Below are 17,787 nucleotides of genomic sequence, written 5' to 3'. Positions count from 1 at the left end.
GTAATCCTAATTTGTATTTGGGATTTGACACAGAAAACATTACATGGTTAATGTGATTGATGGGATACTCAGGTTTTAGGGTTCTGCTCATGTTGTGAAACCAGGCCACGGTCATGAGCCTCTCTAGCAGCAGTGACTGGAGCTACATGCTAACGTTACAGTAGCTGGTGGCACTATATGAGAAGTAAAAAATGTTATCACAATTTATCCTGAGGAACTGGAAGTATCGGAACTAAAAATGTGAATCTCATGGTGGCGCCAGGAAAAAGGTCAGGGGATCATCAAAGTCCATAAGATTCCTCTTCTTCATGGCAATCCATCCAATAGCTGTTGTTGACGGACCAACCGTGCCGTCCTTTGAGCTTAATGCTGATTTGTTCCAAACCTTTTCGGCTTGTCGCCTTTGAAGTCAAGCAGGTCAACCAAAGAGTAATTTCATTTAAATAGTTTTAGAGGCCTAAAGAAGGACAACTGTAGTATCCAGTTTTTTGTAAATAAAAGCTAAAATTCAGGGGCGGGTCCACCACTTTGGTTCAGACTGAAATATCTCAACCACTGTTGGATCAAATTCCATGAAAATTTGTACAGAAATTCGTGGTCCCGTGAGGACGAACTCTGGTGACTTTGGCGATCCCCTGACTTTAACTCTAGCACCATCATAAGGTTCATATTTATGGTTTTGAGTGAAATATCTCAGCAACTATTGAATTATCATGAAAATTGCTACAAACATTCATGTCTTCCACAAGATGAATTGTAATAACTTATGTGATCCCTCACCTTTTTCTCTTGAGACGCCATGAGGTCAAAATTTTAATTTATCCAATATCTTGGTTTATGATTAAATACCTGTACAACTAATCATATTCCCATCAGCCTCAGCTTTAATTCGTGTTTAGTGCTAATTACGAAATGGTGAATCTCACAACCTGTCCGATTTATCTTGCGATACCTTAAAGGATCCTAATACCCGCAGTCTTAACGTATTAGCAGATCATTTATGGGCTTGTCCATTTGTCTGAATTTCATATAGCATCATCTGATATTGGCTAGACCGAGATGAAATTATGTATCTCACCTCTGTATTTCAGCTTTTAAAATGACAACAGTGTCCCCGCGGTAAATTACAGCTCAAACCAAAGGTGACACGTTTGTTACCGAGAGTCTGAGCTGCAGGGTTTTATGGCAAGTTTAATGGAGTGATGGAAAATTATAGAGACTAAAGGCAGCAGATGTTTTCTCCTAACATCTGTCATCTCCTTCACACACTTCTGTAAGTAATTTGTCTTCATTTTCACGATCAGCAGGCTATCAGACGCGAATAGATTTTCACCTCATGTACACACACATTATGGATGGCTTTTCATATGAGACTGTGCACATTATGTCATGGGTCACCGACTGTAAGACAGTCAATTGATCTTATGCCTGTGGCTGCAATTACTTAGAGATACGCTCCGACATGAAATGCAGAAAAATGAGGGAGAATATTAACAGGAAGAGCCTTGTCCTGGATTATAATATAAGACCATAGTAATCTTTTTACTTATTAATATGCTCAAAGGAAGTCTGGAATATAATTTGCCATTTGTAATGGATAATATTCCAGGCAAAGATTTGTAGAAGGGGAGGAGCGACGGGCTTGGACGAGCAGCAGAGAGTGAGGAGTGAAAAGGTTCAAATGAAGCAGAGGAAAACAAAGAGTCATTGGGCTGCCATGGGTTTCTATTGTTTCTGTGGAAGTAGAGAGAGTGAATCCGTTAATCAAGGTGGCGGCGCTTCATTAGAGCCAGCGGAGGGATATACACAAGTCTCACCCAAGCAGCCCCAAGGGCAACAAGATTATGAAGATTTGATATATCTGCTGGGAGGCGAAACACGGTGGCTACATATCGAAAGCCAGGATTAGTTGCCTTTTCATTTCATCTCCTTTTTGGCCTGGCCTCGACCATGAGGCTAGAGCACGGGCGGCGGGCTTCTCTGGCGCTCACCCTCAACTTTGTGGCGTTTGCTTTTGCCTTATCAGCGGTGACCACCAGCTACTGGTGCGAGGGGACCAGGAAGGTGGCCAAACCCTTCTGCACAGGACCGCCTGTGAAAGTGAAGCAGTGGTTCTGCATCCGCTTCAACAGCTCCAACATCAATGACACCCGGCTGGTGCAGTACATCTTCGAGACCGGAGAGGAGAAGTTTCTGTTGAGGAAGTTCCACACGGGCATATTTTTCTCCTGTGAGCAGGCCGTTGACATGAACGGTAAGACCATTGACAACGAAGACTTTGAGCCTTTCAGCATTCAGCTAGGTGTTCAAAGACAGGAAGTAACGATGGAGGAGGTACCTCTTGTTAAAATCTGCAGGTTATATAATATATAATGTCACCGTCTGGAGTCAGTCTGTTCATTGGTGAATACATATAAACATGTTTTATTGACGGAAAGTCATCCTTAAACCTTCCAGTTATATCAGGAAAAACTTGCCAAAAAACCTTTTTAAAAGGGAAAAATGGAGGAAACCTCAAAGGCAGCGGAGGAGGGATCCGTCTGCCAGACATGTAATAGATTTTGTGTGTAAATTACAGTAGCATAACTTTATTGACATGTCATGTAGAGACAAGGTGGGAAAACCATGTATAAGTGCTAACGTGGGGCTGTAGAACAGTACCTCATCTTTGTCTGAAAGAAATTTTTAAAACTGAGCCATGAATATATTCAGTGATTTACACGCAGACATATTGGGATAAAGTCACTTTACATGTAAAATAGTCAGTATTAGTTTTATTTCTTACACTTTATTTGTGCTGAATTTGTAGGTGTGTAAATTGTGAAATGAATGATTTTAACAGTCTAGATCTATTATCATATTATGACTGAAGATTTGTACATGTTTATGAGCACCTGGATCATTTTTTTGTATAATTTGGGTTCCTGGCAGCTTTACACTTTGTTAAATTGACAAAATCAGAAGTCGGACTTGTAGATGAGATTGTGCTGTAAAAAACATCATGCATGTGGGGTAGGGACAGATTCAAAGGTGCTAAACAAAGAAAGTCAACAAAAATGATTCATAATCAACCTGGACTCCAGAGGATTCATTCAACACTGAACCGCTGCAGCCGGTAACCACGAAAATGTCCTACATGTCCTACAAAAACATCAAATATACAGCCTCCTTTAAGAGCCAACAGTGAAGTACTCATTATGCAGCATAAGCTATTGCAGAATGAATGATTATATTTTTATATATTATATTTAAGAAGATGTATGTACATGCATTTAGTAGTGTGTGTTTAGATTGTAACTCAAAAAAACTCATCATAATTTGCCTTTTCATGACAGTATGGATGTGATTTGATCAGACTTGACTGGCAGTTTTTCGGAGCAGAGAGAAAAATGCTGCAGAAGAACGTGGAGAAAAAACTACACAAAAAACAAACTTCAAACTTGTTTTGTTCATATAGGATCTCATTGCTCGAAGAAAGAAGCTGATTGAGGGAAATATGTTTTCAGGGCCTTTAAGTTTCCCCTGACTGATGATGTGCCCCTTAGCAACATAACACCACAGGCAACTGCAAGAGTCTGTAATTTTAAATAAACAAATGAGAGAACATGCATATAGCACGTCTCTGTGTGCATCTCGGGAAGTGTAATTATCATCAGAATGCAGAAAAGGTAAATGCATGATTCATACTCATCACAGTGTAGTTTTTGATAGATTTAGTTTTTCACACTGATAGCAAAGCTACTGTGAGTCAGAACCGGATTAAAACCATTTCTCCGAGCGTTGCATGCAAGCCGTCCCATTTGGTTTCATAAGCTCTGGTAATAAGGCTGAGTAAAATAAGTTTGTAAAAGGACTTGCATGCAATTTAGAGACAAGTTGTTTCATCTACTGACTTGACCAATATATGAAACTGCACTTATATATCACTTTTCTAGTCTTACCGACCACTCAAAGTGCTTTACCATACTTGCCACATTCACCCATTCACTCACACATTCATACATCACACCCATACACTGATAGAACAGCCATCAGGGGCAATTTAAGGTTCAGTATCTTGCCCAAAAACACTTTGACATGTGAACTGGAGGAGCTGGAAACCACTAACCTTGTAATCAGTAGACGACCACACAGCTGCTGATTTCATCTGGTCAGGTATCATCTGATCTGATGAAATAACTTCACATCTCCAGCTGTGGCTGTTGACTGTCCATGTTTGTAGAAATCATTGGAATAATGCAGCTTTTATCTTGTAATATTACAACACTCTTTCACAGCTATTACAGGCATCTACAGCAGAAATACTTCAGTAGATCAAACCTGTGAAGAAGGATTTTATTTCTTCTATAATTACAACAAAATTTTATATTTTCTTCCAGGAAACGACCTAAGAAATTATCAGGAAATGAAGTGTTACCAAAAGTTAATTCTGTAACAATAACTTAATTTTACTGTATTTTTTTCTTCCGATCACAGGATTTGACTGTCGAGACTTCTCAGAGATCGCACCAGAGCATGAAAGAGGTTGGTAAAATGGCCGAAGCTGAAATTGTTGAACTATGAACAGATTTCTTTGTTTTAAAGAGAGATTGTGTAATGCATTCCTCAGCACAGGTAACACTGTTGGATGTTACAGCGCTAACATAGCTACCTAAATTTCAACATTTACTTTGACTTCAACCGTAGTCAAGGAAACAAGCTATTTTTGGTGTCCAACATCAACCATCATCAAACATCTCTTCATCAACGCCAGAATATTTGCAGACATTATTCACTTCCCACTTCTTTTGATGGGTTATTTTGGCATAATATTAAACTTGGCCAGTGGTGGTAGTAATTAAGTAAGTAATTAAGCACATTTACTCAAGTACTGTACTTAAGTGCAATACTGAGGTATGCATACTTATTTCCTCATACTTATTAACCTACACTTGTAGTGTGAGATCTGACCTGGGGCAAAGATTTGCTGGTGGGCCCATGTGGACCCCCAGTACACACAGAAACCAGCACTTCAGAAATGAAATCATAAGTTGATTAATTGAATAGTTGGCTGCCAGATTGAGTGGCGCTTTAGAAAATTCATAAATCATTTTATTTATTTATTTTTTTTTTATAAAGCAGAAAAAAATCATAATAAACTTTGTGTATATCTGTAACATTAAACTGTTATATATTAATAAAGGTCGTAAAACTACAGTAAATAAATAAACAAACTCTACAAGACCAAGGCCATAACGTTCAGTTATGACGGGGTCCATCATAGCTGATATGATAAAAAATTCTTAAACAGCACAACTAGTTGATATAAAGTAAACTTGAAGCTTTTGGGGCCCCATGGGAGTGGGGCTTGGGCCCCGGGGAAGTTGGGGTTGGTGATCCAGCTTTGGCTGCTGTCCTTATTTTATAAATCCACCCAGTCCAGGCGATCAGATTCAGATCTCCCGACCTGAAAGGAGCAGACCTGTTGTACCCACATGCATGTCTGCCGTCAGACAAGTGGGATTTATTCATCAGGGACTGGGTATTATGAGGACAACACAGCTCAATTCATATCTCCCTCCCTCCCTCCCTCTCTCTGTTTTCTTTGTTCCCAGGGGTCCTGTGGTTGTGTATCGTGGCTGAGAGTCTTTACCTCACCCTGCTCTTCACAGGGGGGGCTCTGATGACTCTGGAGCAGTGTCCCTGCTTCAGTATCATGAACAAACTGAAGCTCAGTGCCTTCGCTGCCTTGTGCACTGCCCTGTCAGGTAACACTGCAAAAGAAGCTCTGGTGTTTTATGTCAATGTGTTTTTTTTCAATAAGTAAGGAACAATTATTTCGAGTATTGTCTAGTTAATTCGTGACTGTGTGACTGTGTGACGTTGGCGTGGGTGTATCTAATGTTTTTGAGTCACAGCAGCTGATGTTGACCTCTTCTTGTGATAAAGCTGCTACTCGTAGAAATCCCGTGGTGGGTGTGATTGGAGTTACAGTTATACAAACGTTGCTCTGAGGCAGAAATAATCTGATTGGTATAGGGTAACCCCAGTGGGTGTGGCCAGAGACCTGCAGTTTCTCTGGTTACATTAGACTGGATCAAATGCAAAAGACAGGATCATCAGTTCGTTTGTTGGCCTACTGAACCAACAAGTTTACAAATGTACACTTGTCATCCTAGTCTACAGGTGTCCAAGTAAAGGATCCTGCTCATATTTTAAGTTCATGAAACCACCTGAATTATATTTTTTTTAAAAAACATCATTGTGCCTGCATTGTACCTGCATCATTGATAAGTCAGTTTTTTAATGTTTTGTCTTTAAATTATGCATAAAGAAATACATCTTTATACTGGCAATAACTGATTTTTTATTTAGAGATTGGGTGCATCGTAAACAAGTTGTGAACACAACACTGACATATCATCACTGTTTAAATCAACAAGTCCTCCAACCTTAACAGCCATACAGGTCGTCTGTGCCTACCTTCTGATACGACCCGTATGAGCACTTCCTGAATTAATGCTCCCATGGCATGGTTTGCTGCTGAGCAGGTAGTGGCTTTATTAGAGCTTTTTCTCTGAGCTGCTGCTGTGGCCCAAAACGACACTATGGGAGCAGTTAGAGTGAACCAGAACAGTGAAGCTGTGCTCCGGACAGAGAAACAATGAGCTCAAACTCACTGTAAAACTATAAAGCCGAGTGGAGCTGCTGACTCACCTGGTAATTCTGGTAATGCAAACCCTTTTCACATTTTTCATATTTGGTACACTTTTATTGTAAAGTATTAATTAGAGCTGCTTAAGTAAATGAATTAGATTTGGCGTTTAATGACCATTAAAGGGGCCACTTAATAATTAAAATTCTAAATGTTGCGTCTAGTGAATAAAGAGACCTGCTGTGTCTTTTAAGTATGGTTAAAACAAACTGTGAACATTGACTCCAGATTATGTAACATCTGAAAGAGGAACTAACACATTCTTTTCCTTACAAATGGAAAATGAAATTTATAGGCAATGAAATGCACCCTTGCTCCATTCACTACATTCAATACACTGTGTTTTAACATTCACTATCGTCCTGTAATTATCACTTGTAACCGCTGTTTAGCTAAAGTTACACAGAGTTGCTTTAATGCAAAAGACAAACCAGGTATGAGACGGAATATGAAAGAAGAGAAGAAGAATAAAAATGTAAACTTAAAGGCTTGAAAGATTATTTCATTTAACAATTTAAAGTAGTTTATTAATCATTATAGACAAATGCATTATTGCAAATCATACCAATCATATCATAACTTGTTAAAAATGCATCAGTTAACAGATGATTAATTACTGAAAATAATCTATTCTAGTGTTTCACTGCAGCCAGAGATGATTTTTGCCTCTGAGAGGTGTTTATGCACCAACAGCTCAAAGAGCGTTTCAGAGTTTCACACTGAAGCATGAGGATGACCCAACAAATCCAGCTGGTGCCATATGTTAAAAAGGTTTTTGTAATAATGTCTATGGTCTTAAAGCCCAGTTATCCTTCCTCAACTGTGCTTGTAATGCTCTGCAACAAATAAGCTGCAATTTATTAAAAAAAAAAAAAAAACTGCCTTCCAAAACAAAATGTATGTTCGAAATAGAAAAACATGTCTTTAGTAGATGTATTTGCCTTGGTTTTATTCAAAGACAAAAAGAAAATCTATTCTCTGACAAGAAATCTGTAGTAAACATGGAGGCGTATTTTGCATGAAGACATCTTTGCTGTAAGAGAGCAGAGGAGCAGGGCAGCAGGTCAGGCAGCACCAGTGAGCACACAGCAGTTAACTGTACTGTGTCCACTCGCTGCCTCGGAGGATTTGCTGGTTTGTGGACTAATCGGATTGGAGCCGGGGCAGTGGTTTCGGGCCGTGCCAAGACCTGACCAGAGGAGCTCCCTCCCTGCCGCCCCCTCTACTCCCCCATCCCCTGACTCCCATCCCCCCCTGTTGTTAGGAGTTAATCCCAAGAAAAGCAGCTGTGGAGGGGCAGACTGCTGGATGCGAGAGGGCCAGGATGTGGCAGGGAGATAAGAGAGAGGCACAGCCCAGTTCACCTCACCCAGAGAATATCTGAATATCAAACATCACAGTTTTTGAGGGACTGAAGATAAAAGTGAGAGATTGTTTCAGGCTCCAACACTGTGTCTACAGACCAAACTGTCAGTGAATATTTGTTCCTTAAATATCTCACTTTCCATTTGTTTGCGAACAAACAACTGCACTTACAGCATATTTTGATAAGAAAGACGTGTAATGGAAAAAGGATAGGATAGGATTTCCTATGTACATTTTACTTCAGAAAGAACACTGATGTGCTCTTGTCCTCAGGCCTTTGTGGGATGGTGGCCCACATGATGTTTACCACCATATTCCAGCTGGCTGTCGCTATGGGACCAGAAGACTGGAGGCCCAAGACCTGGGACTACAGCTGGTCTTATGTGTAAGCATGTTTTTTTTTACATCTATTGAAAAATGCATCATCAAAGCCAAATGAAACAGTATATACTATATATCCTTTGTGTTTGTTTTGACTTGTGAGCCAAAATTGATGATGTCAGTGCTATGATTTCATTTTGATTGGTCCAGTACCTACAATAGTTCATAGACAGTTAAGCAGCTAGGTGACGATGTTGTTTAAGCCGAGCTCTCCATACGTTACTTCATGACTCCAGATGTTGTGATTAACAGAGTTACGTACGAGTGCTGATGTTACAGCTCGACCTCCTGCTGTAAGTTTTCACTGTCTGGTTATTCATCTCATCTGGACCCCTGACAGTTAACGCTGCCTAATCTCAGACTCCTGCTGCTTTCTCTAATGCAGGACGAACACAAACCGCGGCTGTGTCTGAAGCCACCCACTCGGTCTCTCATTCACTCCTCCTCATGCGATGCACACTGAATTGTAGTCAGCAGTGAATTGAGATTTCAGACATTTATCATCACATATCACTCTAATCATCATCATGTTTTATTACTCACATAATTTTCTCATCTATAGAATGCGGAGCATTGCATTTAGGGATTGTTAGCATAAGGAAGTGTACATCTTATGGACATTGTGGTGTTTTTTGGGCACTCAAATAAGATGGCGGACAGTAATGTAGTGCACTATGTGGTAAATGGGGAGTGGTTTCAGATGCAGCCTCAGTGTGTGAGAGCTGCCAGTGACTCAGCAGGTGCTGAAATAACATGAACTAAGATTAACATCTTAGTGGTAACATTAGTAAGCCAGGCTTACTAGCTCCCACTTTCCCAGTTAAACACAAACTTAACAGCAGGACAGGTCCACCCAAATCTGTAAAGATCTAAAGGGACAGATGTCTGAAGTCACCAAGCGCTGTGTGGACTGCAAAAAGGAGGAAAACCATGTTGTGTCAATGTTCCATGAAGGTTGTAATGTTCAGTTTTTATTCAAAATATTTTAGAAAGGTGTTGATTCAACTGTGGGATCATTTTTATAGTAACATTGGCTGTGTTAATGCTGTTTTATGAATAGTATTTTTTAAGCACATGCACAAACCTTCGTTTTGTATGTGTATAGTTTTAGACGTGTGTTTTTTTTAGTATTATTGTAAAGCTGCATTGTTTGCATGAACGGTGCTATATATACAGTATATAAGTATATTCATTCATTCATTCATTTTGGAGGACTGACTTACTTTTACTTTGGCCTACCTAATAAACTGATTATATTACATATGCCTGATGAATCCTGTTGTTTACATTGCAGTAGCTGTTTTACACAGTTGTCATCAGGAAAGCCGTTCGTGCTCAACACTGCACCGATTGCAAAGATTTACACCTAAAAACATGGAAAATAAGTCCCAGGTCCTTTAACACTGAGAGCCAGCCCTCAAATGCCCCTGACTAAAGAATATGTGTCCAAAACTACTCTTTTGTTCACTCACTGGCTCACTTTATAGCAGATGCTCATTAGTTTCCTCATTAGTGAGCAGTAAATTTAGATTTCTGACCCTCACTCATCATCATCACTGACCAATGCAGTTTTAGAGAAACTAGCTGTTTACTCTTATAGTGTCAAAAACACTATGTTATCCTCTATTTAAAATGATGCACAGGAGCGGCAGTGTCAGTTTATACGTTACAAGAAAAAAAAGATTCAGATTCTTTACAAGTGTGCATAAAAACCTTCCTCCATCAGCAGCAGACTGACTTGAGTCTGACTCTGTTTTCTTCTCAGCTTAGCGTGGGGCTCTTTTGGCACCTGCATGGGTTCTGCGGTGACAGCGCTGAACAGGTACACGAAGACAATCATAGAGTTTAAATACAAGCGGCGGAACATCGAGAAGAGCCTGATGATCAAGCAGAAGATGATGGAGCTTGACTTTCCCGAACAGATGTGGGACATGTACCTGACGGCTGTGCCCGCTGACGCGGAGGCACCGCTAGAACTGCCGGTGAACGGCCACAAGCCCTCCACAGGAACCACGTACGTGGTGGAAATGGACAATGTACCAGAACAACAAGGAGAGGCATACTGCTAAAGATGGAGTCATGATCCCTGTCCCGTGCCCCACTGGCTGATTTCCTGGACCTAGATTGACTCTTTGTTCTAGGATTTAAATTTCTAATTCAGGACAGTGTTTGTTTGTTTTGTGCCACACATCAAATGTGTGTCTGGGACGCCAGAGCTCAGAATCTTTTTTTGGAAATAATGTAACATGGTCTGCTTTGACCCAACATGCATTTCATCAAATCTTTCCATGCGATATTGTCTGTTGGAGGAAGGGAGGAGGGATCCCACCGTATTCACACTAAGCTGTGACCGTGTGCAGCGGCAGCACAGATCCTTCATCTCTGTCTCGGCTGAGGAGACCTTTGGCCTTTTTAATCCAAGTTATAGATAAAATGTTACTTGTCTGTTGCTGTCGGTTGCTTGTCGGTCACCTGCTCAGTGGGAGGGACAACGGTCGGGACGAGAAAATGATCTCAATGAAAACATGACTGTGGTATACTAACGTGAAAGGATTATAGGACCAGGGGCCCGAAGCATCAGGGGCCCGCTGGATCAGAGACTCTGGTTAAAGTGACTTAGTATATCTTGTTGGAAACACAAATGACCACAAAGAGACACAAAACAGCCACAAGGAGACGCAAAGTGACTGCAAAGCAATAACACAACCATAGAGACATAAAGTGACCACAAAGACACACAAAGTGACTAGAAACAATGCAAGCGACTGTTTTGTGTCTTTCAGTCTAGAGGTCGGTCTGTATGTAGGGGGGGNGGTGTCATTCAACATGTTTGTGTCTGAGGCCCTGTTGTTGTTGTTGTCTCAAAAAAGAACATTTCATGTGTCCAGAGCAACACTGTGAGTATTATACTGGTATTCAGGGACAGATGTGTGTGTGTGTGTGTGTTTGCGCTCGGTTCGTCACACAGCTCGTACTGGGCTGAGAAGATCAGCCAGGACTCGTTGCTCTGTAAATGAAAATTTACGGTATGCGCATATACATACAAGTCAATCTTAATTCACAGTTTTGATGGTGCTCACTGGGAATATCAACAAAATGCACCATTTGTATCCAGGCTTCGGTTCTGTCGCTGATTGTTTAGAATCTACTTTGTATTCAAATTTAAATCAGGAATTTGCTTTTCCTGTTTCCCCATTTTTCTTGAAACAGCTGTCGTCTTTGATGGTCTCAGCTCTAACGACTTATCTGATGTTTTAATGGATGTTGAACATTTTCTCATTTGAGATATAAATCAAACGTTGACAGCACCAGGCCAAATGTCTTTAATGGAGTAAGACTGACGTCTATTGGAACGAAACTATACGATACATCTTGGATGGAATGGATTGGAATGGATGGTGTATCACTTAATCACGCTTGTCACTAAAGATGTAATGAAGATGCAAAAATAAAATATGAGTGTGCTTCTAACTGAATGGTTTGCTTCTGAAAACAAGGAGGAAGACAACTCGGCCAAATTCACTTAAAACCTTTATTGTTAAAGTCAGAAGCTCAGTCACTACATCCTCCTGTAGCGGCTGATCTCTCATCATCTGGTTCCGCCTGAAGGCACCGTTCCACCCCCCCACCCCCACCCCCCTGCAGCCGACCGGATGCTGTGTTTTGGTTGAACGCTGCAGTACTTTCTGCTGCTGTGGTGGCAGAACTAATCTCGTTAAGTGGCGAGAATCCAAGATATACTGTGCTCGCCCAACATGTGCTGATTTCATCTGAGACTCTAGGCTCATGGTGAGGTCGTAGCTAAAGGAAAATTACAGTGTCTTATGAAGTGGGTGTTATTTTTGCAGCTTTTTTTTTTTCCCCCTCGTTCCTTCCAGTTCTGATGTAATCTTGTGATGCGGAGATGCAGCAACTACTGACACAAGTTTACAGTCTGACTGTGTAGTGGTCTTTCACTGTTTAATCATGTTATTGAATAATGATATACGTGAACATTTAAGTCATCACCCAGAGCGCCTACAGAGATACCAACTTATTCTATCATACATGCATTTCCAGACACGCTAGCTCCACGGCTCTACTGATGCTAGTGTCAGTCTGTTGGTCAGTCAGTCCACCAGTGCTCAGAGGATAAACTGTAATGCCTTTAAAGATCTCCTGACTCACCCTCTTGTGACACCATGAAGTTGACATTTGTAGTTTTGAGTGAAATATCAACTTTTGGATGGTTTTCCATAAAATTTATTTTAATCTGTCCTCTGTTGCTATCACCTGCTCAAATATATATATATATAAATATATACATTCCTCAAAAACTTTGGTTTATGACTATCTAAAAAACAAATAACATCCCCTCAGTCTCAGCTATATGTTGTTCTAATTAGCATTTAGCTCATACAGTGTTTCCAGATGAGGATACATTCTCTTTAACTACGTGGGTAAAATTTGATTTGGGCAGGCTGTTGTCATTTGGACCAATTATTGTTTCCATGTACAATAAGTTTGACATTTGTGAGGTGAGAAGGTCATCTACGTGCAGGAGATCTAAAAACAACAGAAAGTTACTTATTGAAGTTTGTCTGCTTATGAACACAATCAATAGTTGCAGCACCGATGCACAGCTCATGGAGGTAATAAAGTTCAGCACCTGAAGCACCCGATTGCCACCATTTGTATTTAGTCATAACTCAGTCAAAATGTGCACACACAGTCATCTCTGTTGTCCCTCTCACAACAAAAACCTGTAAAAAAAAAAAAAAAAAAAAAAAAAATCACAGAAAAATTTGTCTCCTTATAACTGCAAAGCTTGCCTGAGAAGTATCGTGTTTGTAAGTTTTCTTCAGTATGAAATGAATCCAATGATTGTCGAATGTAACAGAGCAAATAGAACCTGCTAATAGTGAATTTGGCGTACTTAACTTTACAAAATGTGAATAAATATAAGCTAAAAAATCATAGTATATATTGTATAGTATATAAATGCCAAATTCACTACAAGCAGGTTCTGTTTGTTCTGTTACATTGGATATCAGCGATTACAAAGCAACAGTTTGTTCACCACTAGAGCAGCATGTTTGGACATCATGGAGAATGAAACGGCAGGTTGATACCATTCCCGGGGCAGTTGTTCTATCATTTTTCTAGGTCTTCAGATCCAAATCCACCACCTCCACAAAAATCTCAAAGTAGTAGTTCCCAGGAACAACTGGTTTTCAGGTCGAACTGAGGCAAAACAAAGTTGGCAACATCAGTCAGTCGGCATTTACAGTCCTGTGCAACAGCTTTAGGCACCAAAAGTAAAGTGAGGACAGTTTCACAAATGATGCCATGAATAGTCTTTATTCATCACTTAACTTCATACATACCATGAATCAGGTAACTTCTCTCTCAAATTAAATCGAAGGCAACTGGACTTGTATTTGTCTGTGGAAGACGTTTCGCCTCTTATCCAAGCGGCTTCATCAGTTCATCATGTATTGGTCTCTCTAGTCCGCACTAGTCTGAACGTTCAGACTAGTGCGGCGAAACGTCTTCCACAGACAAATACAAGTCCAGTTGCCTTCGATTTAATTTGAGAGAGAGATAACTATGACCTGGACGAATGAGAACATTCACAGACATGAATCAGGTCAATATTTGCTGTGACTTCCCCTTTGCTTTAAAACAGTATCACTTCTCCTCGGTTCACTGGCAGTTTTTCGAGGTACCCTGCAGGTAGGTTGTTGCAAATCTATGTTCACTCCACAACTGTGCAGTGTTAGTTCATTCCTCTACACTCTACATTATTTACATTGGTTAATTAAATGTATTTCATGATATTGTCTACAGCGCTTTAATTCCATATTTAGGCCATATTTCATTTAGTTTATTATATTTAGTTTTTTTTTTTTATGCCTTGATGTTTTAGCATTTCAGGATTTAGCAAGTTGTGTGATAGATGTATGTACAGTATTAGATCCATTTCAAGTATCGCTGTACAACTTTCTCTTAATCCTTGTCATTTTCTTTACAGGAGTCATCATTTTATCTTCAATTACATGTGAATACTCACATATCCTTAACATTTTCCCCTGATACTTATAAACAGACTGCGGTCGAAGAATCAGCAACTGAACAAGGAGCCAGAATAAATTATATTCAGCCATGAAACCATTTATGTAAATAGTGTTTTATTATTATTAATATTATATTGTTAAGTATAAATTCAATATGCTCTTTCTTCATGATGACTCCTACCTGGACAGATCTGAAAGAGAAGAAATCTATATTTATGGATTTGGAGCTCAGTCGATCATGTAAGGATTTCCATCAGTTTTGGATCGTGGCACAAACTGATTCTCTGTTGTTTCTACATTTATGTGGGTCTGCCGTGGTGAAACTACAATAGTGCGTCGCTTTAAATGTCGCTGCAGCAAGGAATTGTGGGACAGCGTTTTCTCTTTTTCTATTGAAAAGAAAGGTCCAGTGTTTCGTATGCTAAAGGAGATAAGATAGGAAGCATTGAAGCTCCTTTCCTTATCATTTAGAGAATTGGACCCGCTCTTATCATGGCTCCTCCTCTGATACTTCTAGGTCATTTCACTCAGTTTGAACCTTCCTAAACAAAGACTTTTCGACTGCAGCCATATTTTATAGAAAATTTTTCCACTTCCTTTCCTTTTCTCATCACTGATTGGCTCTTTTTTGGACCCTTGCAACCCCCACATTTACATGATTAAGTTCACCTGGTCACTTCAAGGTTATTGTTCATTCGTTTCCACCTTTGTATGAGGCAGCAGTTCTGGTGAGAGAAGTTTATGTTACTCTTTTGTTCTTATCCTTAACTTTGATTTATTGAGTTTAGTTAAATTTTTTTATCTCTATTTGTTCTTTCAGATTCAGCAGCCCAGGTGTGTTCTCTCTTCCTTCGAGATTAAAAAACAGAACTTTGGTCAGAGGATTGAAGTTTCTTAGTTTTTTAATTTCAGGCAGTCAGACTAGATGCCCATAATGATAATTAACCTTTCATTCGGAACCTCCTAATACTTAAAAAAGAAAGGTTAATGCTTTAATTGTCAACAAGCACAAAGTTCTACTCTGGCTAAATATTAGTCACAAAATTTGTCATAAAAAACGGTGCAGACATTGTCAATATCTAAACATTAAGCCTTGATTAAGATTTTAATGTGTTGTCCCAACATTGAATAATTAATAAATATAATCAAGTTTGTGAGAAATTATAACATATATACAGATACAAGATTAAAAAGAGCAATCTAATAAGAATAACACACAAATTTGCTGGTTTAAGATCATCAAAATAAAATTGAATTATACTATGCCTGACTTTGACAGGTCTGATCAATTATTTCTATAATATGAAACTTCAGACAATTCCAGAGAAAAAGAATCATTACTCATAACTACAACATTTAACTGCACAGATCAACTAGTAGCTTTACATCATCCCTTTGGCCTCTAGTGTTGTACAGTGAGGTATGAGCTTGTAGTTGACTTGAGGTAGCAGTTCAGGCTATAGTTGGAAAAATAAGCTGAAGTCAAGTGATGATGAGGTCCTTTAAATGTTGCAATGGGTGGTCCTCAATGTATTTCCTTATGTACCAACAGGAGACATGAGCCTTGAGGTTTTCTTCAACCAGATAGTCCATGGCAGCCTGTAAAAATACATTAAATAAAAAAAAAAAACATGTAATATTCCCATTTACTTTAATAGTAACGTGGTCTCAGACTTTTGGAGCCCACTATATGTCTTGACACAACTGACTGACCGTCTAACACTCTTACCTGAGACAGCAGTGCAGCAACACCTTGGCCCCTGAATGTCTCTGGTACATAGGTCGACATTAGATCCACCTCCTTCTCCCCAGTGAATCTGTAGTTCAGCACCGCACATTCATGGGCCCCTGTGGACAGAGAACACAACTTTACACTAAATTTAAAATCCTCCACCTCAAGCTGCTGCTTACATCTGTATCACTATTAACAATCTAGTCGTGTGTGTGTGTATGTATGTATGTATGTATGTATGTATGTGTGTGTGTGTGTGTGTGTGTGTGTGTGTGTGTGTGTGTGTGTGTGACCCTGTTACCCTGTAACCATATGGGGGAAAAAGTAAATCAGGTGGATAGATAATTAATAAACAATACCAAATACCTTTATTTAGACAGGCACTGCTTGCCTGCTACTACTGTGGCCAATTTGCCAAAAGTGTACTGAAATGTGTTACTTTTGCTGGTAAAAACTATGCCGAACTGTTAAGCGACTAGAAACAAATCCTATAAAATATGAGTCATTCATATCGGTAGTGCAACGGTTTAACACGGGAAAAGTAACTTTAAATGATCTGATTTTAAATTAAGTTTCGCTGAGCGTCTCTCCTGTAGAGAGTACGGCGTACGATGCAGAATTCATATACACGGCTGAAACGGTATATTAATATTCTCTGTGGAAATTAATCTATCACGAAGAAATGTGTTGCCGGAGGCCGTGAGTGGACGCCGGGTTCTCTTACAGAATCTCTCCCGGCACTGGAGCGTCAGCTCAGGCTATATTTGCTTACCGGTTCCGCTGCCCGGGGTGACGGTGAAGCGCTGGTTCTGTCGGTCATGTTCCACCATCAACCTGCAGCTGGAGCTTAAAGTACTGAGTGTCGGAAAATACTTAACTCGGAGAGTTAAAGCAGTGAGTCTGGAAAACATTTTTAAGTACATTTATACATGTCAGCATGTAGTAATTGTAGAGACTGTCCGCTAGAGGCGGACGCACACGAGACAATGATTAATAAATTCATGACCTTTACTTGACTTCTACAGTGGTATAACATTTTTGTTAAAAGCGATTATTACATTATTTCAGATCAAAACCTGTAAACAGCCAAACTACTGACCAATCAGATCACTGGAAAAACTGAGTAATCATTTCTAGAGGATCCTGAAGGGAACAAAAGAGTTTACAATAAAGTGATGAATTATAACGAGCAGTAGACATTTATATAAATCGGTGGAATTGTTTTACAGGTTTCTGCTCTGTATGTTGACAGAAGCACTTCCTCTTTCACAGTTTCTTTGTGTTATCTCATCTATATCATTTGTTCAGTTTTATCACAAAATCTTGTTTTTCTTTTAAGAGATACAAATCTCTTCTTCACAAGCACATTTTTTAACAAATGCAAGTGTTCACTTTCCAAGCTCAAAATCTTTTTGACTCTAATTTGAACTCATACCCCTGGTGGTAGACAGGAGGGCATGCTTGATTCTGGAGCTGGATTCAACCACAACAGCTTGATTGTGGAGCTGGATACTACTTCTAAATTAACTATTGTAAAAAGGGTCGTATTTACCACTAAA

The 17,787-nt window shown here is 39.6% G+C and overlaps 2 protein-coding genes across 2 annotated transcripts; one reads left to right on the top strand and one right to left on the bottom strand.

Moving 5' to 3' along the window:
• Positions 1 to 1,950: 1,950 nt before the first annotated feature.
• Positions 1,951 to 10,509, top strand: LOC111217722 (germ cell-specific gene 1-like protein). The gene is made up of 5 exons (XM_022739706.1): positions 1,951 to 2,254; positions 4,477 to 4,524; positions 5,595 to 5,747; positions 8,333 to 8,444; positions 10,206 to 10,509. Exons 1-5 carry the CDS (start codon positions 1,951 to 1,953, stop codon positions 10,507 to 10,509), a joined length of 921 nt encoding a protein of 306 aa, XP_022595427.1.
• A 4,894-nt stretch (positions 10,510 to 15,403) lies between these two features.
• Positions 15,404 to 17,194, bottom strand: LOC111217679 (protein NATD1-like). The gene is made up of 3 exons (XM_022739654.1): positions 17,001 to 17,194; positions 16,226 to 16,344; positions 15,404 to 16,095 (listed from the first exon to the last, which is right to left on the bottom strand). The coding sequence occupies exons 1-3, from the start codon at positions 17,149 to 17,151 to the stop codon at positions 15,979 to 15,981; spliced, it is 387 nt and encodes a 128-aa protein (XP_022595375.1). The 5' UTR covers positions 17,152 to 17,194; the 3' UTR covers positions 15,404 to 15,978.
• Between the last annotated feature and the right edge of the window lie 593 nt (positions 17,195 to 17,787).

The sequence above is a fragment of the Seriola dumerili genome, unplaced genomic scaffold, assembly GCF_002260705.1.
Source record: "Seriola dumerili isolate Sdu_G_001 unplaced genomic scaffold, Sdu_1.0 BDQW01000044.1, whole genome shotgun sequence".
Lineage (NCBI taxonomy): Eukaryota > Metazoa > Chordata > Actinopteri > Carangiformes > Carangidae > Seriola > Seriola dumerili.
The sequence above is the reverse complement of the archived record's forward strand: the minus strand, read 5'-3'. Positions and strand labels throughout refer to the sequence as shown.

Coding starts and splice junctions, on each gene's coding strand:
- LOC111217722 (XM_022739706.1), top strand. CDS start 1,951: ATGAGGCTAGAGCACGGGCGGCGGGCTTCTCTGGCGCTCACCCTCAAC. Junction 2,255..4,476: donor GCAGGCCGTTGACATGAACG/GTAAGACCATTG, acceptor TTCCGATCACAG/GATTTGACTGTCGAGACTTC. Junction 5,748..8,332: donor CTTGTGCACTGCCCTGTCAG/GTAACACTGCAA, acceptor TCTTGTCCTCAG/GCCTTTGTGGGATGGTGGCC.
- LOC111217679 (XM_022739654.1), bottom strand. CDS start 17,151: ATGTACTTAAAAATGTTTTCCAGACTCACTGCTTTAACTCTCCGAGTT. Junction 16,345..17,000: donor CACCCCGGGCAGCGGAACCG/GTAAGCAAATAT, acceptor CTCTGTCCACAG/GGGCCCATGAATGTGCGGTG. Junction 16,096..16,225: donor TTGCTGCACTGCTGTCTCAG/GTAAGAGTGTTA, acceptor GTATTTTTACAG/GCTGCCATGGACTATCTGGT.